The 22,974-nt window shown below is 41.6% G+C and overlaps 1 protein-coding gene across 1 annotated transcript in view; it reads left to right on the forward strand.

Annotated features, from left to right (window-relative positions):
- Window positions 1-4,647: 4,647 nt before the first annotated feature.
- The window catches only part of LOC126199150 (uncharacterized), a 99,896-nt gene continuing 81,569 nt past the window's right edge, over window positions 4,648-22,974 (forward strand). The window contains exons 1-2 of the mRNA XM_049935906.1: window positions 4,648-4,666; window positions 19,570-19,793. Coding sequence (XP_049791863.1) covers window positions 4,648-4,666; window positions 19,570-19,793 — 243 coding nt within the window. The remainder of the gene's footprint in view (window positions 4,667-19,569; window positions 19,794-22,974) is intronic.

Raw genomic sequence — 22,974 nt, forward strand, 5'->3', positions numbered from 1 at the left:
TCTAGGCACACAGTGCGTTCACAACAGAAAAGAGCGTCTTGATGCGATAGACGGTCATACTAGAGACACTACGCAATACATCTGTGCAAAACTTCATCATGTTTTCACTGTGGTGTCCATTTCGCGACCGATCGGAACTTACTTTCTGGACAACCCTCGTAATTTGAAATGTTATTAGTAAAAATTCGGGCCGGCCGAAGTGGCCGTGCGGTTAAAGGCGCTGCAGTCTGGAACCGCAAGACCGCTACGGTCGCAGGTTCGAATCCTGCCTCGGGCATGGATGTTTGTGATGTCCTTAGGTTAGTTAGGTTTAACTAGTTCTAAGTTCTAGGGGACTAATGACCTCAGCAGTTGAGTCCCATAGTACTCAGAGCCATTTGAACCATTTTTTGAGTAAAAATTCCTAAAAACTATTAGACGTCTCTATTTATACTCTAGAATATCACGGAGTACTTTCCAAAAGAAAATTCTTACCATCTGCTACGAAAAAAATAAAAACTAACGCTACAAGAACTGTTGAAAAAAAATTTTTGTAGTTCAACCTGTGGAGAAAACTGAACGACTGACATTTGGACCGAAGGTAATATATGAACGTCCTCAAAGTTTATGGATGTGTGTGATACACATTGCATTGTGAAAACATGAAGGTATCACGAGATAAAATATAAAATACCGTAATAGATGTGAAACTATTCAGCACGTGTAACGAGAAATGTCATCGCTGATGAATCTGCATTCAGTTGAGCCTTGTAGAAACTTTCAGCTAGGCAGCTGTTAAGAAGTTTGACATGTTGTATATACAGCTTGTTGTTTCCTGTAGCTTACCCCAACTTTTCTCAGAATTTCGAACATCTTGCACCATTTTATGTTGTCGAACGCTTTTTTCAGGTTGACAAATTCTATGAGCGTGTCTAGATTTTTCCTCAGTCTTGCTTCCATTTCAACCGCATTGTCAGAGCTCCCTCTCTGGTGCCTTTACCTTTCCTAAACCCAATCTTACCGTCGTCTAACAAATCCTCAATTTTCTGTTCAATTCTTCTGTATACTATTTTCGCCACCAACTTTTATGCAGGAGCTTTCAAGATGATTATGTAATAATCGCCGCACTTATCGGCTCTTGCTGTCTTCGGAATTGTGTGGGTGATGGTATTCCGAAAGTCAGCTGGTATATCGATAGTCTCATACATTCTACACACCAACGTGAATAGTACTAGGTCCCATATCTCTTCCCTGCGGGCTCCTGTTTCTTCTTCTGTGATGTCATCAGACACGTACTCACCCTCGTATTCTTTTCGCCTGCCCGCTCTCTCCTCGCAGCTGATAGCGGTATTCCCATTGCGCTCTGAAAGTTACCATCCTCGCTTGTAATTTCACCGAAGGTTGTCTTCTCTATATGCTGAGTCAGCCCTTTCGACTATGAGTTCTTTTTCGATATCTTCACGCTGTTCATGTGGCCGTTTCGCCTTAGCTTCCCTCATTTCCTATTTATTTCACTCCTAATGTAATATTAATGGATTTCAGATACTTTGCGTATGAGATATTTATCATAAAAGAAAAGGACAGCCAACGAGTTGTAGTTCGTAAAGATGCTAAGCATCACAGCGCGAGAGTAAAGAGATGAAATACTTTTTTTTTAATGTGCGCCTATACCAAAACGCGCGTCCAGCGTTTAAATACTCTAAATAAACACTATGACCCGCTGGGCGCAGATATTTAAGATCATTGCCGCAGCGCTTGATAGCAAGAAGCTGCGAAACAGAAGAAAGAACAATCTATCTTTTGTTAAGAAATATTCTAGAGACTTCGTTATCCCTTGTACTTTTCGTCGCCGACAAGTTAAGACGTACTACATAGAATTGCTACAAGTGGTATTTTTATTTTGTGTAAAAACTATGTAAAACGACGAACAAACATTAGGTAGCTCGGGTGTGGATACAATGTACTTACGCGCACGCATTGGCATTTAATTTTAAGAAGGAACGGACTGACAAAGTAGCGATTATTGGACTGCGCTATTTACAAAAGAAATATCAGATGTAAGTCATACATTTATTGAGTATTTGTCAATGTGTAGAAGTTTAAAGCCAATTTGTCCAAAATATATTAATATTTTACGATGCAGTAATTTTCTTCTTATCCTTTTCTTTCACTAACCAAAATTGATGTTCAAATTGTATATGAGCTTTGTTACAAGTTCGCTTTTTATCGCGGTGTTTCCATTGTATTTGGGAGACCACTAATGTGTTCAACTTCCGATCTGTTAATCTTTCTCTTACGAAATTCCACTAATTTGTTTTCATTTCCGTTTTTATATTCAAATAGGTCCCTTAGGTATTTTCATCGAAGATTCTGATTTCGTGAAGGCAATCCGGGTCAAAAAGTCAATTATTCGCGTAATCAATCCGTACGTCTCCTGAACACAATCGAGAACCGGATCAATCAATAATATCTCTCTTTTTTAAAGTCGTACTAAAAAACGGCCACACAGGATAGCCGTAAGTACGCAATTTAGCGATAGGTTGTATTTTGTCGGTGAATATTACCAACCAACAGTTACAGCATAACTATTATTAATAAGCAAGTTCCTAACGCCAGATGTGGCGCCCGAACAGGGACATGACTAAAAACTAATCTGTTCCTTTTATTTTTCACACAAACAACTGGGGGAGACTTGGAACCGAGTCGCAGAAAAATCAGTAAAAGAAAAAAAAATTGTAGTACGAAACCACAACAGCCGTAAATTGCAGCGCTCAAGACAACAAAAAGTGAGTACGACTTATCATTACGTTTGAAGCTTTGCGTACCAAATATACAATCAGCTAATGAGAATACGTTCTCTACGCTTTATTCCTTTTCCTTTCGCTCTCTAAATTCCAAATTTCCGCTTCCTTTTTTCCAGTTAGAACAGTCTCTTTCACATCATTTCGCTTAAAATAGTTAGAAATAGTTAGTCAAAATTTCAATTGTTTATATTTTAGTTTATCAAAATGGCCGCTATCTATACCAGTTTCAGTGGTGTATAAGTGTTTTTCACTTATTTTATCTCACCAGTTGCCATATTGGCATCTTCGTGTGCTAGAGTTTCAATTGTTCATAACGCGCAAGCAACATCTGAGAAATCAGGATGCGAAATCATTGGCGCGCCTGACAAGTGAAAATCATAATTATAAATTATCTTTTCTGGCTCGTGTGGTGTAACTACGCTAAATTTAAGATGGAAGATGAGCAACCCAGACAAATTAGACCACGCGTAGGTGTAAACAAACTTGAATGCTCGTTGTCAGATGTACTAAAATTGTTTGCTGATATGAAAACCAGTTTTGAAGCGCACATGGGACACTTAACAAACAAAAGTGACAATATTGAATTGCAGATCAATCCGTTAACAAACAAATGTGACAATACCGAAATGCAGATCAGTCAGAGGACACTCAAGTGCGAATGACCAATACAAATTCTGTTATTACCGAAGTCCAAACACAAATCAAAAGTTCGAATGACACCATGGAAGAAAAAACTAAAGCCATTACCACTGCTTACGCAAGCGAGCTAAACGCAAGCGTACATGCAAAAATAGAGTGTTCTTTCCATGGTGGATTCCGCCGATACCAACCTTGGAAGAAAGTTTACACATTTGCAGACCCAAGTCGATGTGTGTAAATCAACAGCGAGTGACTCTTTGAAACATTACTACGATGATTCAAAAAGAGTAGGCCAGTTGACAGAAGGTGTCAGCCACATTGGCGAGCGAGTAGAAAACCTTGCTCAGCGAATATCCGATGTCAATATTGACAAAAGGATCGAAGATGTCACCGCAGGAATAAGCAAGAAACTTAATAGGGAATTTTAAAAGTGGATACAATCCAAGAAATGGTAAATTGAAAGTAAGGTACACTCTGATCTAAAAGATGCAGTTAAATCCGCCACAGTAGAAATCCTAACCGTTCCCGGTACTTCTGGTGACACTTTAACCAGTGAATTAGGCGAAATCAGACGAGCCTTTAGCCACGATCTTCCAGAACGGAAGCAACGGCTGACCAGTGACATAGATCAGCTGAAAAGGCAAGTTGTAGAATTGCAAGCTGACAATCAAAGCGATTATTCATTACCGCCAGAACAAGATACTCGTCAATATCCCGAGTATCAAGTACAGTTATCACCAACTGTAAATAATACGCGTGATAAAGCTTCAACGTCACGTAGTCATACCGATCAACTGACACTCTTTGAACTAATGCGAGATGAGAGTGTGCTGAAACAGAGTCTTCCAGCCTTTTATACCTGAAAAACGAAATATACATCCCATGGTATTTCTAAAATCATTCACAGGTGCTTTTCCAGAATCATGGAACAACAGACAGCGAATACAGTTTATATTAGGGTATTTGCACGGAGAAAGATCAATTTGGGGTACCGAAATAATAGACAAATGTCACACTTACGCAGATGTCGAAAGGCATTTTTTTGCATAAATTCTGGAGTTCTGGTATACAACAAAGCCTCCGAAAGGAGGTCTACCACGCCGAACCTTTCAACACCATGGGAGGAGGTTTGAGGCGTTATTTCGAAAAATATCTACGCCCATATCACGCCCATTTAAACCAAACATGTCATCATGATCTTAAAGTCAAAACTTCCTGTGTCAATATGGGAACAATTGGTGAATGTGAGTGAGGAGGACCAGGAAGCCTTTCTTTCCGTTCTTGACAATTTGGATATGATCTGTGAGGATGTGCGTGCGAGTGCGTGGAATAATTGCAATAATGGACCGCCCGCTTCGCAACAGCACGTAGCAAACTGTGTCAACGGAATGTCGTACCAACGGGACAATCAAACGCTCAGCCTTACAGCAATCATAATAATTTCAACCGCCGCAATGGAAAACCCTATAGTAGATATCCAAACCAGAATAGATACAACCCGATTTATCAAAACACACAGCGACAGTACGGTAGCTCACCAATAAATCACAACGGTAATTACCAGTATCCGGACAACAGGAAATATAATGGAAATCGTCACAAGGGAAAGAAATGGAACAATTATAAAGGGCCACAACAGTACAGTCAGCCAAGTCATTTCACTCCCTCACATCAAATGAATTCTTTACAGCCCCAAAATGCGACATTTTTTCGCCAACTCAACCAACAGTTCAGGAACAATAATCAGAACAACCCGCAGCATGCTTTTCTTAATACCGCCAGTTATAATAGCCAAGGAAACGCGACCATTTTTTATACACAGGCGAACCAAGCATCAAACGCGATGTCAAATGACACGCAATTAAGTGATGCACAGTTCGTACGGGATACGAACGCAAGTTTTCAGCCTAGCATGACAAAAAATCATAATCAAGTAAAAATAACTGAAATTTTAACTCCACCCACGTTGGAAAACCATTAGCAGCTTCTTTATGCCTTCAAGGGGAAGCTGCGGACCGAAATTACAACACCCTGAAGTAACCTTAGGCGACAAGTTAAGACAACCTCTCATATCTTTAACCACTCAAGCCAACCTAAGAAAAAAGGCGCATGACAAACACATTAGCAAGGCCTTATCGTATCGTATAAATGAACAAGTATGAACAAGTGCTATTAAAGACCCACTTCAAACCATCTTTGATTCATCATGAGAATCGCAAGTGGCAGCACTTGTATGAAAGACCACTTATTATACTAAAAAAACCGTACATTGGTTGATATATATATATATATATATATATATATATATATATATACATATATATATATATATATATATATATATATACTCCTGGAAATGGAAAAAAGAACACATTGACACCGGTGTGTCAGACCCATCATACTTGCTCCGGACACTGCGAGAGGGCTGTACAAGCAATGATCACACGCACGGCACAGCGGACACACCAGGAACTGCGGTGTTGGCCGTCGAATGGCGCTAGCTGCGCAGCATTTGTGCACCGCCGCCGTCAGTGTCAGCCAGTTTGCCGTGGCATACGGAGCTCCATCGCAGTCTTTAACACTGGTAGCATGCCGCGACAGCGTGGACGTGAACCGTATGTGCAGTTGACGGACTTTGAGCGAGGGCGTATAGTGGGCATGCGGGAGGCCGGGTGGACGTACCGCCGAATTGCTCAACACGTGGGGCGTGAGGTCTCCACAGTACATCGATGTTGTCGCCAGTGGTCGGCGGAAGGTGCACGTGCCCGTCGACCTGGCACCGGACCGCAGCGACGCACGGATGCACGCCAAGACCGTAGGATCCTACGCAGTGCCGTAGGGGACCGCACCACCACTTCCCAGCAAATTAGGGACACTGTTGCTCCTGGGGTATCGGCGAGGACCATTCGCAACCGTCTCCATGAAGCTGGGCTACGGTCCCGCACACCGTTAGGCCGTCTTCCGCTCACGCCCCAACATCGTGCAGCCCGCCTCCAGTGGTGTCGCGACAGGCGTGAATGGAGGGACGAATGGAGACGTGTCGTCTTCAGCGATGAGAGTCGCTTCTGCCTTGGTGCCAATGATGGTCGTATGCGTGTTTGGCGCCGTGCAGGTGAGCGCCACAATCAGGACTGCATACGACCGAGGCACACAGGGCCAACACCCGGCATCATGGTTTGGGGAGCGATCTCCTACACTGGCCGTACACCACTGGTGATCGTCGAGGGGACACTGAATAGTGCACGGTACATCCAAACCGTCATCGAACCCATCGTTCTACCATTCCTAGACCGGCAAGGGAACTTGCTGTTCCAACAGGACAATGCACGTCCGCATGTATCCCGTGCCACCCAACGTGCTCTAGAAGGTGTAAGTCAACTACCCTGGCCAGCAAGATCTCCGGATCTGTCCCCCATTGAGCATGTTTGGGACTGGATGAAGCGTCGTCTCACGCGGTCTGCACGTCCAGCACGAACGCTGGTCCAACTGAGGCGCCAGATGGAAATGGCATGGCAAGCCGTTCCACAGGACTACATCCAGCATCTCTACGATCGTCTCCATGGGAGAATAGCAGCCTGCATTGCTGCGAAAGGTGGATATACACTGTACTAGTGCCGACATTGTGCATGCTCTGTTGCCTGTGTCTATGTGCCTGTGGTTCTGTCAGTGTGATCATGTGATGTATCTGACCCCAGGAATGTGTCAATAAAGTTTCCCCTTCCTGGGACAATGAATGCACGGTGTTCTTATTTCAATTTCCAAGAGTGTATATATATATAAGTTGTCAAACTATGTGTGAAGTATAAGCGTACATAAGAATAATGCACAGGACTAACACCCTGTCGACCTGCCTTCGCAAGAGAAGTAATTTATGTGAGCACCTGAAATAAAATATACGTGAGCACCTGAAATATAATATACGTATTTATTGTAGGAAAGCAAGATTTGCCTTAGATGTAAGTTAGTTTTAAGTTAATTGAGCCATGAATGGCCACAGCCAAAGGGCTGACAAATAAATTATATAGTAGGGACGTGCTAAGTGGCACCTGCTACCACTAGTTTTAAGTATAGCAAAGCTCCCTCCTCTTTATGAAACAAATTAAAATGATCATTCGGACAAGAATGATTGCTCGTAAATAAAAGTTGATTAAGGTCGCTTATTCTTATGAGGTAAATGTTATGTTATGTACAAGGCGTGTTTGACAACAATTTTTATGAGACCACCTGTGAAAAGCAGCAGACAAAGGCAGCAGCGTAGCATATAAGAATCAAGAAAATCAATAACGATCCAGGTAGCCGGAAAGAAATGCGCAGCTCAATTATTTTTATTACAGTACGGAAAAAACGATATGCGTTCATAACAATTTTACGGCACAGTGCAGCTGAAATACTTACAAAGATCGCTTATAAGTAAACTAATTTAATACCAGAAGCGTCTATTTCAGGTTCTCGAGATAGGACGACTGTTTCTTTTTTTGAGAACAGAAGATAGCTATCAGACTCTGTTCGCTGGTAATGCATGGTGTGAGCAATTTTAGATATGTATAGAGAAATGTTGGAGAGCTGGATCAGACGACACTGAGACTACTATATAGATTTAATTACGCTAACTATTTGTCATGAAAAACTAGGGTGATAATGTACAATTTATGGTAGGCTCGATATTTCATATGTCATAACATTGTATCTTCAAATCTCTTCACTCCATAAAAGTCTATTGTGTTTTCCTCTAATCAGTATCCTTACCTCCCTACCCTACCAAGGAGAGAACTGAATTTTACGGACTGATTGCATGCTTGATACGTACAGACTGTACGTATGGATGGTCGTGACACATTGGTTGTCGACAGGCTATGCTTATTTTCCGCGAAATGCGAATTCAATTAAGATTTGTTATGTGCAATTGCACGATAGGGAACACCAAGCTTCCAAATTTCCCTAATGGAAACTTGAACATGAACTGTTCATCACGTAAACGAAGCCACATTCACTATGTCTTCAAATTAACGACGTAATTAACAGACAGAAAATAAAAGAGCTCAACTTGAGAAAATAGTAATTATTGTAAAAAGAAAAGAATAACAACATTTCGAACAAAGTGTAAACCTAAAGTGCCTTGGAAGCACAAACTACGAATGAGAGATGCGTTTCTTCGTCAGGCCTTGTAGTCTTTTCTTTGTAAGTAATTTTTAGACATAATATGTATACCGAATGTTAACTGTACTTCGTAGTAATAATGCAGTCATCAATTTATGGACACGTATATGCTGCTGCGTGTGAACCGACCACAGGCAAGCAATAAACGGCCACGTATGAAAGATGTGCGTGTGAACTTCAACATGACGACCAAATACTGTACATATAGACACGAAATAATAATGTGTGAACTGAAAAGGTGATAACTCTATGGACACGTGTGTAATTCCACGTGTGAAGTAATGTTATAAGTTCTTGTACCACGAAACCAAGATGTAGAAAGCCGAATTGTGCAGTGGATAGGCACTTGGTGCAGGGAGTGGCAACTGTCCCTTAACATAGACAAATGTAATGTATTGCGAATACATAGAAAGAAGGATCCTTTATTGTATGATTATATGATAGCGGAACAAACACTGGTAGCAGTTACTTCTGTAAAATATCTGGGAGTATGCGTGCGGAACGATTTGAAGTGGAATGATCATATAAAATTAATTGTTGGTAAGGCGGGTACCAGGTTGAGATTCATTGGGAGAGTGCTTAGAAAATGTAGTCCAGCAACAAAGGAGGTGGCTTACAAAACACTCGTTCGACCTATACTTGAGTATTGCTCATCAGTGTGGGATCCGTACCAGATCGGGTTGACGGAGGAGATAGAGAAGATCCAAAGAAGAGCGGCGCGTTTCGTCACAGGGTTATTTGGTAACCGTGATAGCGTTACGGAGATGTTTAATAAACTCAAGTGGCAAACTCTGCAAGAGAGGCGCTCTGCATCGCGGTGTAGCTTGCTCGCCAGGTTTCGAGAGGGTGCGTTTCTGGATGAGGTATCGAGTATATTGCTTCCCCCTACTTATACCTCCCGAGGAGATCACGAATGTAAAATTAGAGAGATTAGAGCGCGCACGGAGGCTTTCAGACAGTCGTTCTTCCCGCGAACCATACGCGAATGGAACAGGAAAGGGAGGTAATGACAGTGGCACGTAAAGTGCCCTCCGCCACACACCGTTGGGTGGCTTGCGGAGTATGAATGTAGATGTAGATGTAGATGTAGATGAATAAGTGTTGTACTTGCCGCAACCGGTACTGTACGCCTTTCCACGGACACATTCTTCGACACAGCTGCGGGAATCGCCCGTCTGGCTGCTTCCGTAATTCCGAGTCGATGAAAAACTGTAAAAACTCACTACACAGCTAAAAGACACCAAACGTTCTGCCTCTCGCAGAACAATGCTGCTAGCGTGGTGAAGCTGTCATGTTACTATCACGTGTCTAGGACAAACGGACGTAACACAGAGTACGCTGCGCGCTCAACAATCCAAATCCCTTAACACAACGAGCGCGGGCGCCAAATATGTTTGAAATATTTTCAATATCAAATCTGATAAAAGCATGAGTTAAGCACTTAGGTACCTTATAAAATCACCAAGACACTAATCTGAAAAGTCTTAAACTCGACTTTGACAATTGCTGCGTAATTTATAGACCACGCCAAGTAATGACGAAAACGTGTCGATCCAAATAAAACCAGAAAAATAAATAAATACGAGAACTAAGCACTCCTAAGAGAATGAGACCTTATGCAGACAAACAATTGTTATCCTTTCCTAATCCACTTTTCTTTTAGACTAAGTTATTAGTAAGTAAGCACATTCTACTACAGATTTTCTCTGTATCTTTCATGTACGAGAACATGAATGGAAGCTCGAACATGTGTCAAGTGAAATAGAGACCGCCACCAAACGGCTCAACACGTTGCACAACCAGTCTTCCAGTTCCTGATCCACGACGCATTTCCAGCGCACCATCACATCCAGACAACCACTTCAACCTCCACAGTGAAAGTGATGCCCTACTTTTCCTCCACTGTGAAAGTGCAATTTCCCTCACTCAAGTGCATTGGCACCAGCTATACCCGAAGTTCTGCCACTCCCAGTGCAAGTCATACCTATCCAAGTGTAGTGAAACTTTTTTTTGCAGGTTATGAAAGCCACACATCGGTAAAGTGCTACGTGTTTACTACAAGAAATCTTCGTCGAAACCACGGTCAAAAAATTTTCCTGTAATATGTCCTTGTAAAATAAGAATGTCAATTCTATGTAATATATTTTTCCAAGAGTGCACACTGCACCCAGACTTCCTGGGAAGTCAAATAATTCATTTCTTTATTATTTTTTAATATTTATTATGCCATGTATAATGTATCTATGTATGTGTATAATTTCTTGTCTCTTACCGAGAAATGAACATTTGTTATCTTTGTATAAGGCATTAGTAAAAGTACGGTTCAATTGTCATGTAATTACCCTATGAACAAGTTACCATCAATTTCAGTCGTACGAATATATTTACCTGTTATTCTTTATGTCAACCACATTGTCTAATGTCATATATGAAATCTATTGTAAAGAATTTTTGCAAGTAATACTAACTTGATTCACGAAAGCAATAATATTACGACTACGCGTGAGTCGCGATGATCCTCGCAGAGTCATCGCTCCTCACGCGGGAAGCAATGTAATATTATAGAATTTCAGATACTTTGCGTATGAGATATTTGTCAAAAAAGAAAAGGACAGCCAGCGAGTTGTAGTTCGTAAAGACGCTAAGCAACACAGCGCGAGAGTAAAGAGACGAATTTTTTTTTTTTTAATGTGCGCCTATACCAAAACGCGCGTCCAGCGTTTAAATATTCAAAATAAACACTATGACCCACTGGGCGCAGATATTTAAGATCATTGCCGCAGCGCTTGATAGCAAGAAGCTGCGAAACAGACGAAAGAAAAATCTATCTTTCATTAAGAAATATTCTAGAGACTTCATTATCCCTTGTACTTTTCATCGCCGACATGTTAAGACGTACCACATAGCAATGCTACAAGTTGTATTTTTATTTTGTGTAAAAACTATGTGAAACGACGAACAAACATTTAGGTAGGTCGGTTGTGGATACAATGTACTAACGCGCACGCAAGGGCATTTAATTTTAAGAAGGAACGGACTGACAAAGCAGCGATTATTGGACTGCGCAATTTACAAAAGAAATATCAGATGTAAGTCATGCATTTATTGTGTATTTGTCAATGCATAGAAGTTTAAAACCAATTTGATCAAAATATATTAATATTTTACGATGCAGTAATTTTCTTCTTATTCTTTTCTTCCACTAACCAAAAGTAATGTTCAAATTGTATATGAGCTTTGTTACAGGTTCGCTCTTTATCGCGGTGTCCCGATTGTATTTGTGAGACCACTAATGTGTTCAACTTCCGATCTGTTAATCTTTCTCTTACGAAAATCGACTAATTTGCTTTCATTTCCATTTTTATATTCAAATAGGTCCCTTAGGTATTTTTAACGAAGATCCTGATTTCGTGAAGGCAATCCGGGTTAAAAGGTCAATTATACAGGTAATCAATCCGTACGTCTACTGAACACAATCGAGAACCGACGCATCGGTGATCAATAATCTCTCTCTCTCTTTTAAAGTCGTACTAAAAAACAGCCACACAGGTAGCCGTAAGTACGCAATCTAGCGTTAGGTTGCATTTTGTCAGTAAATATTACCAGCCAACAGTTACAGCATCACTATTATTAATAAGCAAGTTCCTAACGCCAGACTAAGTGACTTGTATCTCTGTATTCACGACTTTCCCTGAACATTTTTGTGCTTTCTTCTTTAGTTGATTTCTTCTACTACCCATGGTTTCCTCGCAGCTACCTTCCACGTTCCTATATTTCTCATTCCAACTTCTGTGACGCCTTACATCAGTTCTATGTGGATCTTTACGACGTGGATGCACCTAGTGACTTTCTCTTCAACGTGGCTATTGGGACCCTAGGTAGGTCACTCACGCCTGAAAAGAACATCAAATTCTTGGCCGCCTCTCACCCTGATTACGTATATGAACTTATTGTAACTTTTCCTTCTCAAAAATTGCCAGATGTGCATGGGCTGCGCAAGGAATTTTATGTCCATTTTTGTTCACTATTGGACGCTATATTTACAACCACGTTGAACGAGGCGATAAGGGAGGCAGTATTGCCCGCTCCATTCAAGGCGATATTGTAGATAATTTCCGTCCTCTCACGTTAGTGAATTTTGATTATAAGACAGTGGCGAGGGCAATAAACCACCCGAGACCCGCCGTGCAGGCGACGATCATCGGCGGGTATCGGAGTTGTTCCACCGGTCGCTCTATTCTTAACCCTGTGGACGAATAATGTGGTGTGGTTTCGGCTGCTGCCTTTACTTCTGTACACTGTGCCTTTTCGTTTGTGGATTTTAATAAGGCTGTCGATCGCGTAAATTATAAACGTCTGCTTCCGATGCTGGAGATGATCGTGTTTAGTGTTGAGGCTCATAGGCTGTTACTGAATATGTTGATAGGCATTACAGCTTTGGTGTTGTCAATGGGCAACTGAAGCCCCCTATTACTACCTGTTGGGGAATGCCACTGAGGAGGCCGCTCTCGATGTCTTTGGTTATCTTATCTCTGGAGCCGCTGCTTCGGAAGGTTGTCATCCAGCTTCGGGGTTGGACGCTTTCTGGGATGACCCTTGCTGTTGGCACATACGCTGATGATGTGATGGTTTTACTCCGGCGACGTGCAGAGATACCGCTGCTGAACGCGATCATCGATGGTTATTTCCGTGTCTCGGGAGCGTGACTTAACGTAGGCAAAAATATACTATTTAATTTGTGAGATTTCTATGTGCAGTAATCACCTGGGCCGCTGCTGTGGATCGTCATACATCACAGGTAGTTTTTATTGATCATGTTCCGCTCCAAATGGCGACTTTCCTTTGGAAATCGTTTGTTGGTAAGATCCAGAGGGCAATACCGGAACATGAACGACGCTCTCTTATTATTCTTCGGAAGATACGAATTTTGGATACATACGAGTTGTGCGAGGCCTATAACATCGCATTACTTTTCCAGCTTCCCTCTACGACGGCTAAGAAACTGAAGCGGTCGTCTGGGCGATTTTTATGGAAGCGTCATGCCTTCAGATTGCAATACGAGACTGTGACGAAGCCACTTTCACTCGGCGGATTGGGCCTGACGGACATTAAGAGTAAGGTTTCTGTGTTACATGTTCGACGCAGCATTTTGACGTTTATTCAGAACCTTTATACCTTTACGTATCGACTGTTCAAGTAAGTGCATCCAGCGAGTCTTGACCGCCTGTTAACGTTGGTCGTCTTAATTTGAAACTGAAACACATTCGAGAGCTCTACGTAATGGTGAGTTATTTGGGGGCTACCATATGACAGCGGCCGGTGCTCAGACCAAGTTTTTAATTGACCCGCTGGGAAGGGATACCCAGCCCCAATTCTGTTGAATGGGTATCACCGTAAATACCTTGAAAATTTTGTGGGCTAACAACAGCCTCCCAGTTCTATTAACGACAGTGGCCTCCTCTTGGTGCAGACTGGTCATCAATGACTGTCTATATCGTATCGGAGGAAGAAGGCACACGATACTACGAAACCTCTTCGGACTTCAGGAAATAATTTTCATGGTACTAGAGGGAGCTGTAGAAAGTAAAAATTGTAGAAGAAGACAGAGCTTCGACCATATCCAGGAAATAATTGAGTACGTGTGTTGCGAGTGCTACTGTGAGATGAAAATGTTGGCAGAGGAGAAGAATTTGTGGCGGGCCACATCAATCCCGATAGAAGACTGATAACTTTAAAAAAAAAATGCAACAGAAAATTCCCAAATAGAATAACGGAAATCAGTATCTAATACAATCACTGCATAAGTTCCAATCAGCTTACTAGACATGGAAGTGTGGAGAAGAATCACAACTCCCTGTCCTGGATGTTGCACGACAATGTATTTTAATGTTTTAATGTCCACAGAGCTAAGTTGCAAGACTTAGCCTTAGGAGTGCATGTGTTTTATGCTCTCTTACCAATACCTTCTTGGAACTGACCCCAGGCACTATAACAATACTTTAGAATGACAGCGCAGTTGATTTGCGTAAAATTCTTCAAACTCTGTACATGTGCATAAAAACCATCCGTTTCTTGTCCTTAACAGCCTTCAGTATTATCACAACACTTTCACATCTACCATACCCCGATAACGGGTGCTAAACTTCTCGACATTCGCGCATCTGGAGACATTTTGTGCTCTTGGATGCGTGCGGGGCAGTAGTTCCAGACTCGGTTCGTTCTGTTCCTTCACGAAACGTGGAATGTAGCGATCTGCTTCAGGTCATCTAAAGATAAAATCGGTGATAGTGTTGCAGGGAGCGTTGGTGAAAGACAATGTTAGGAGATCTTTCAGTCTCTAACTTTGTGCTAGAGGTGCGAGAACGCTTTGTAACTCCCATCTCCATAGGGACTCCTTATCAGCCTTTATCTTCTCATGCAAAATGCTCCACAACTCATTCCATTTCTTCATAAAAAAAAGATTGTTATGAATTTCACAGTTTATGTTTGTTGGGAATTTTCTTCTTCATTCACAGAAACCAAATGATTCATAGTACTTCCCAACTGATGACATTCAACAGATTCCTACCTATTGTCGTGCAAGACAAAATGGGGCAGCGAACCTCCCTCGTGGAATTCCGTAAGTGTTCTCACCAAAACTGCGTACTATAGCACAGTAAATATAGATATGTACTCTTATTGCAGTGCTGGGAGCAGGTGCTTCATTCTAAATTGCCACTGTACCATAATTCACCCCCCCCCCCCCCATGAATCATGGACCTTGCCGTTGGTGGGGAGGCATGCGTGCCTCAGCGATACAGATAGCCGCACCGTAGGTGCAACCACAACGGAGGGGTATCTGTTGAGAGGCCAGACAAACGCGTGCTTCCTGAAGAGGGGCAGCAGCCCTTTCAGTAGTTGCAGGGGCAACAGTCTGGATGATTGACTGATCTGGCCCTGTAACACTAACCAAAACGGCCTTGCTCTTTTGGTACTGCGAACGGCTGAAAGCAAGGGGAAACTACAGCCATAATTTTTCCCGAGGGCATGCAGCTTTACTGTATGATTAAATGATGATGGCGTCCTCTTTGGTAAAATATTCCGGAGGTAAAATGGTCCCCCATTCGGATCTCTGGGCGGGGACTACTCAGGAGGACGTCGTTATCAGGAGAAAGAAAACTGGCGTTCTATGGATCGGAGTGTGGAATGTCAGATCCCTTAATCTGGCAGGTAGGTTAGAAAATTCAAAAAGAGAAACGGATAAGTTAAAGTTAGATATAGTGGGAATTAGTGAAGTTCGGTGTCAGGAGGAGCAAGACTTTTGGTCAGGCGAATACAGGGTTATGAATACAAAGTCAAACAGGGGTAATGTAGGAGTAGGTTTAACAATGAATAAAAAATAGGAGAGTGGATAAGCTACTACAAACAGCATAGTGAACGCATTATTGTGGCCAAGATAGACACGAAGCCCACGCCTACTACAGTAGTACAAGTTTATATGCCAACTAGCTCTGCAGATGACGAAGAAATTGAAGAAATGTACGATGAAATAAAAGAAATTATTCAGATAGTGAAGGGAGACCAAAATTTAATAGTCATGGGTGACTGGAATTCTGTAGTAGGAAAAGGGAGAGAAGGAAACGTAGTAGGTGAATATGGATTGGGGGTAAGAAATGAAAGAGGAAGCCACCTGGTAGAATTTTATGCAGAGCATAACTTAATAATAGCTAACACTTGGTTCAAGAATCATGAAAGAAGGTTGTATACATGGAAGAACCCTGGATATACTAAAAGGTATCAGATATATTATATTATGGTAAGACAGAGATTTAGGAACCAGGTTTTAGATTGTAAGACATTTCCAGGGGCAGATGTGGACTCTGACCACAATCTATTGGTTATGAACTGTAGATTAAAATTGAAGAAACTGCAAAAAGGTGGGAATTTAAGGAAATGGGACCTGGATAAACTGAAAGAACCAGAGGTTGTACGGAGTTTCAGGGAGAGCGTAAGGGAACAAATGGCGGGAATGAGGGAAAGAAATACAGTAGAAGAAGAATGGGTAGCTTTGAGGGATGAAGTAGTGAAGGCAGCAGAGGATCAAGTAGGTAGAAAGACGAGGGCTAGTAGAAATCCTTGGGTAACAGAAGAAATATTGAATTTAATTGATGAAAGAAGAAAATATAAAAATGCAGTAAATGAATCAGGCAAAAAGGAATACAAACGTCTCAAAAATGAGATCGACAGGAAGTGCAAAATGGATAAGCAGGCATGGCTAGAGGATAAATGTAAGGATGTAGAGGCTTATCTCACTAGGGGTAAGATAGATACTGCCTACAGGAAAATTAAAGAGACCTTTGGAGAAAAGAGAACCACTTGTATGAATATCAAGAGCTCAGATGGAAAGCCAGTTCTAAGCAAAGAAGGGAAAGCAGAAAGGTGGAAGGAGTATATAGAGGGTCTATACAGGGGCGACATTCTTGAGGACAATATTATGGAAATGGAAGAGGATGAAGATAAAGATGAAATCTGAGATATGATACTGCGTGAAGCGTTCGTCAGAGCACTGAAAGACCTGAGTCGAAACAAGGCCCCGGGAGTAGACAACATTCCATTAGAACTACTGACGGCCTTGGGAGAGCCAGCCCTGACAAAACTCTACCATCTGGTGAGCAAGATGTATGAGACAGGCGAAATACCCTCAGACTTCAATAAGAAAATAATAATCCCAATCCCAAAGAAAGCAGGTGTTGACAGATGTGAAAATTACCGAACTATCAGTTTAATAAGTCACGGCTGCAAAATACTAACTCGAATTCTTTACAGACGAATGGAAAAATTAGTAGAAGCCGACCTTGGGGAAGATCAGTTTGGATTTCGTAGAAATATTGGAACACGCGAAGCAATACTGACCCTACGGATTATCTTAGAAGTTAGATTAAGGAAAGGCAAACCTACGTTTCTAGCATTTGCAGACTTAGAGAAAACTTTTGACAATGTTGACTGGAATACTCTCTTTCAAATTCTAAAGCTGGCAGCGGTAAATTACAGGGAGCGATAGGTTATTTACACTTTGTATAGAAACCAGATGGCATTTATAAGAGTCGAGGGACATGAAAGGGAAGCAGTGGTTGGGAAGGGAGGGAGACAGGATTGTAGCCTCTCCCCGATGCTATTCAATCTGTATATTGAGCAAGCAGTAAAGGAAACAAAAGTTCGGAGTAGGTATTGAAATTCATGGTGAAGAAATAAAAACTTTGAGGTTCGCCGATGGCATTGTAATTCTGTCAGAGACAGCAAAGGACTTGGAAGAGCAGTTGAACGGAATGGACAGTGTCTTGAAAGGAGGATATAAGATGAACATCAACAAAAGCAAAATGAGGATAATGGAATGTAGTCGAATTAAGTCGGGTGATGCTGAGGGAATTAGATTAGGAAATGAGACACTTAAAGTAGTAAAGGAGTTTTGCTATTTGGGAAGCAAAATAACTGATGATGGTCGAAGTAGAGAGGATATAAAATGTAGACTGGCAATGGCAAGGAAAGCGTTTCTGAAGAAGAGAAATTTGTTAACATCGAGTATTGGTTTAAGTGTTAGGAAGTCGTTCCTGAAAGTATTTGTATGGAGTGTAGCCATGTATGGAAGTGAAACATGGACGATAAATAGTTTAGACAAGAAGAGAATAGAAGCTTTCGAAATGTGGTGCTACAGAAGAATGCTGAAGATTAGATGGGTAGATCACATAACTAATGAGGATGTGTTGAATAGGATTGGGGAGAAGTTTGTGGCACAACTTGACTAGAAGAAGGGATCGGTTGGTAAGACATGTTCTGAGGCATCAAGGGATCACCAATTTAGAACTGGAGGGCAGCGTGTAGGGTAGAAATCGTAGGGGGAGACCAAGAGATGAATACACCGAGCAGATTCAGAAGGATGTAGGTTGCAGTAGGTACTGGGAGATGAAAAAGCTCGCACAGGATAGAGTAGCATGGAGAGGTGCATCAAACCAGTCTCAGGACTGAAGACCACAACAACAACAACCATAATTTCATTTGTGAAGTACTAGAGAATATGTCATTTCCACATATGTAGACTGCAGAGTGGGTGACTGGTCGCCTGCATAGCTGGGAGAAAGTAATTCACTGACAAACAAAATAAAAAAATCTGTATCACCTAATAGCATAGAGGGGCTCCAGTGGAATGACGTTATGAACCATATTGTGAAGACAGCACAGGGGGTTCCTCCAACGTCATTCGTTGTAGTGTGTGATGTCAACATCATAGACGATGAGCTCTACCATGGCAATGAAGAAGAAATAAGAAAACTACACACAACGCCATTTTACTTGCAGTTTTGTTCATTTTATGTCTACTATAAGTGTAGATAATAAATTGCTTAGTAAGTTTGTTAATTTGGTGCATGAGAGTAAAATGTGTCATTCACAACAGACATGCATATTGTAGGGAATCTGCAGTTACCACATACATACTGAAAGGCACTGATATAGAGTGGTTTAGGTATATGTGTATGTGTTGCTGTGTGCTGGTAACCAGCTGCTAGTGATGTAGAGAGTTGTGCTGCAGATGGGTGGTAACCATCTGCTTGTGATGTAGAGTGTTGTGCTGATGTGCTGGAGATGGGTGGTTACTAGCTGCCGTTGATGTAGAGCATTGCCCATGTGTCCTGCAGATGGGTGGTAACAGTCTGCTGATAATGTAAAGTGCTATGCCTGTGTACTGTAGATGTGTGGTAACAGGCTGCTGCTGGTGTAGAGTGCTGTGCCTGTGTACTCAAGATATTTGAAAACTTGCTGTTGGTGATGAAGACAGTTGTGCCTGTGTGTGCCGCAGCTGGATGATAACCAGCTGCTAGTGATGTAGTGTGTTCTGCCAGTGTGTTGCAGATGGCTGACAACTAGCTGCTGGTGATGGAGAGTTCTGTGCCTGTGTGCTGTAGATCGGTTCTAATTGGCTGCTGGTGATGTAGAGTGTTGTGCCGGTGTGCTGCAGATGGCTGGCAACTGGCTGTTGGTGATGTGGAGTGTTGTGTCTGTGTGCTGCAGATGGGTGGTGAGCGACTTCTGGTGCAGTGGGAGCGGTACGAGTCGGCCGTGCTGGCGCACCTGCGGCGCCTGCTGGCGGCTGAGGCGTTCGTCGACGTCACGCTCTATTGCCAGGGTCACCGCCTGCGTGCTCACCGCGTGCTACTCTCCGCTTGCAGCCCCTACCTTCAGGTCAGTTCTCTCCCTCTCTCTCTCTCTGCCTTTTATATTCACTAGTCCTTTATAGGAAAGCTTCACTACGTAATTTCATTTAGCTCACTAGAAAGTAAAAACGAAGAGGTGCCACTTTCATAACAAATCTTATCATTGGGCATACCACTGTCAGCACCCCTGTCTCTGCTGCCACATCAAGGTCTGCTTGAACAATTATCGGCATTCTGACGGCCTGCGGAGCTCCAGATGGAGTCACATCCAACATTTGGATGCCTTCTAGCTACATTTACTGCAGTGACGTAACTGTACGGTCCTGTACAACTGAGTGAACCATATATCTAACTTCTCGAGCGCTAGTCACTTGGAACCGTTAAGTTCCTGCAAGGCCTTCAGTTCAATCATCCTGAAACCATCGAATCCATGTTCACATGACCAACGTAAGCAGCAATGTCACAGAATAATAAACTGCATTTCAATAGGCCATGGTCCTGCTGATGTAAAATTCCAACACTTCAGCCAACACCAAATGCGATTTCCGAATGAGAAACCCACTGTGTTTGTTATACTTCTTATATGAGTCCTCACATCTAGCAAACATTTAAGAACTTGCTGCAGAGGCACTCAAAACTGTTAACAATGAGTTAGGGAACAAAATTTTGAATATTATTTTAACATTAGAAATGTTTGAGAAAACAAATTTAAAGGAAACTTCGCCAAAGATGCAAAATCATTGGCGTATACTTACAGCTTTGGAAGGCAATTTAATGAGGCATTAGAATTACTGCCATTGAAATGTTTAAAAAAATCTTTCACACACCGAAAATAATTTAATCTATATTTTAAACTCTTAAAGACAACAAATGTTATTAAGGTACTAAAAATTTGAAAATAAATAAAAATCACCACAAACCAAAAGACAAACACTTGGATTAACACACTGACAGCATAGTTAAAAAGGAAGGGAAATGTAATAAACTGCAATGACCCAGTCTATTCCAGGCCATTATGCATCATGATGTGTGAGAGAAGTAGTAAGAAAGGGAAGATTTATGCTAGGGTGTACAATTAGATATGAAACTACTAATTTAATTTTTTTAAACACTGGCTAACATAATTTTCCCTGACAAAGACAACTCAATCTTAACCTATTCATTTATTACCCCCAATATACAAACCCAACGCAGTCTGACTGCTATACATTGACAACATGACTTCCAATAATTAACACAAAAGAATAGCCCTGAATTGCAAGAAATCCTAACAATAACACAAATCCAAAAACACGAAATTAAAGAAATTTGAAAGTACCTCCAACTCTGTTAATTGCCTAAACTCATTTCAATCACGAATCCCAATAGTGGAAACCCCATTCTTTTTCATAAGTCATTTACCTCACATAAAATACTCATAACATGAACTACAACAATTACAGCAAGTAGCAACAACAGCCAGCTAAATAAAAAGATTCTAACTACTCTAGACTCTAACTACTAGGAGTCATATGGTTAGTAAAAGAAAGATTTTGTTGAAGAGCAAACAATGTATTTAGAAAATTTTACCTTATTCATGTGACATCCAGTTCCAAAAAGTATATATTTGTCAATAATTCCACTACCCAAACATTATCAACCATACATCCATTATCATACCTTTCCTTGCATATTTTCTTATAAGAAATTTCATTCATTTTACACTGCGTGTCCTACCAACACAGAGTCTCCACTAAGAAAAACATGTCCATGCACTTCTCTATCCACTCGCTAACTACTAGTCATCCAACCACAGTATCTCTTGCCAATGGTGCAGAGCGCTGTCAGCGATATTGACATAGTCTATAGCGCTGCCAACATACAAACAGGCTACTTACATAGCCCCCCTGCTCCCCTCAAAAAATTTTACAAATTGTTTTCGGCAGCGGCCAAGACTAAAGTTTTAAAATTTGCATATTAACTATATCAAATAGAGCAGATGCACACAAAAATTAAGTAATATACTGTTGGTCAATAAAGTAAAACTTCTCCTCAGAGTCACTAAAGACAGTCATAAAAATTCATCGGAAGAGACCTCTATGCCAGTTTTACGCACAAAGGCTGAGCAGTATATGAAAGTGCACAAGTAAGTAGTCGACAACCATGCAGTCTTGAAGAAGCAGTGTTGTCCTCCCCATGGAAATACTGTGCTGACTCTTGACATGAAGTTTTCAGTTGGTATTGTAAGATTGGTAATGGGCCACAACAGAGCAGAGCCACAGCTGTATCAGCTTAAGTCTTGATGAATGTTGTAGAATTAGTGGGTCACCACAGAGCAGATCCTCTACAATCTTATGATAGTAGTGGGCCACCAAAGGTGCAGACCCACTGTAGTCATAGAGATGGCCGACAGCCATCCATTGTGTGGGTGCACGTTCACAATTACAGGGTCTTGAGGAAAATATAGTAAGTCTATGAACTACCATTGTGTAGTCAGCATTATGCATATTACAAGTCTCTGAGCCACCACTTTTTTTTTTTCAATGTCCTTACAATCAGCAATGCCTTTAACCATTCCCTTGCTGAATTATCAACACACATGCAACCACTAACACAGTCATATAATGTCTGAGATGTGACAAATGGGTGCAGTAAAAAGAATCCCTACTATTAACCTAACTTGAAGAACTGGTGTCTACACAATTACAATTTCACAGCATAAGAATAAAATTGCAAATGTAAAGAAATCATCATTATAGGAAAGAACATGATAATACAAATAACATTTGTAGTAATTCAGGCTTTACAAAAAGAATAGAATTAAGCATATACACGAGTATTATAGGAATTATGACATAAGTAAATAAATGAAAAATGAGAAGGAAAGTTGCTACTCACCATATAGCGGAGATACTGAGTCGCAATAGGCACAACAAAAAGATTCACACAATTAAAGCTTTATGCCAGTAAGGCCTTTATCAGCAGTAGACACACACACAATCACACAAACACAACTTGCACACACGTCTGCAGTCTCAGAGAACTGAAACCACAGAGAAAGCATCAGCACCAGTGCGTGATGGGAGTGGAGACTAGGTGGGAGTAAGGAGGAGGCTGGGGCGGGGAGGAGGAGGGATAGTATGGTGGGAGTGGTGGACAGTGAAGTGTTGCAGTTTAGATGGAAGGCAGGAGAGAAGGTGCGGAGGGGGGAGGGTTGGTTCAAATGGCTC

This window comes from Schistocerca nitens, chromosome 8 (genome assembly GCF_023898315.1).
Source record: "Schistocerca nitens isolate TAMUIC-IGC-003100 chromosome 8, iqSchNite1.1, whole genome shotgun sequence".
NCBI classification, from domain to species: domain Eukaryota; kingdom Metazoa; phylum Arthropoda; class Insecta; order Orthoptera; family Acrididae; genus Schistocerca; species Schistocerca nitens.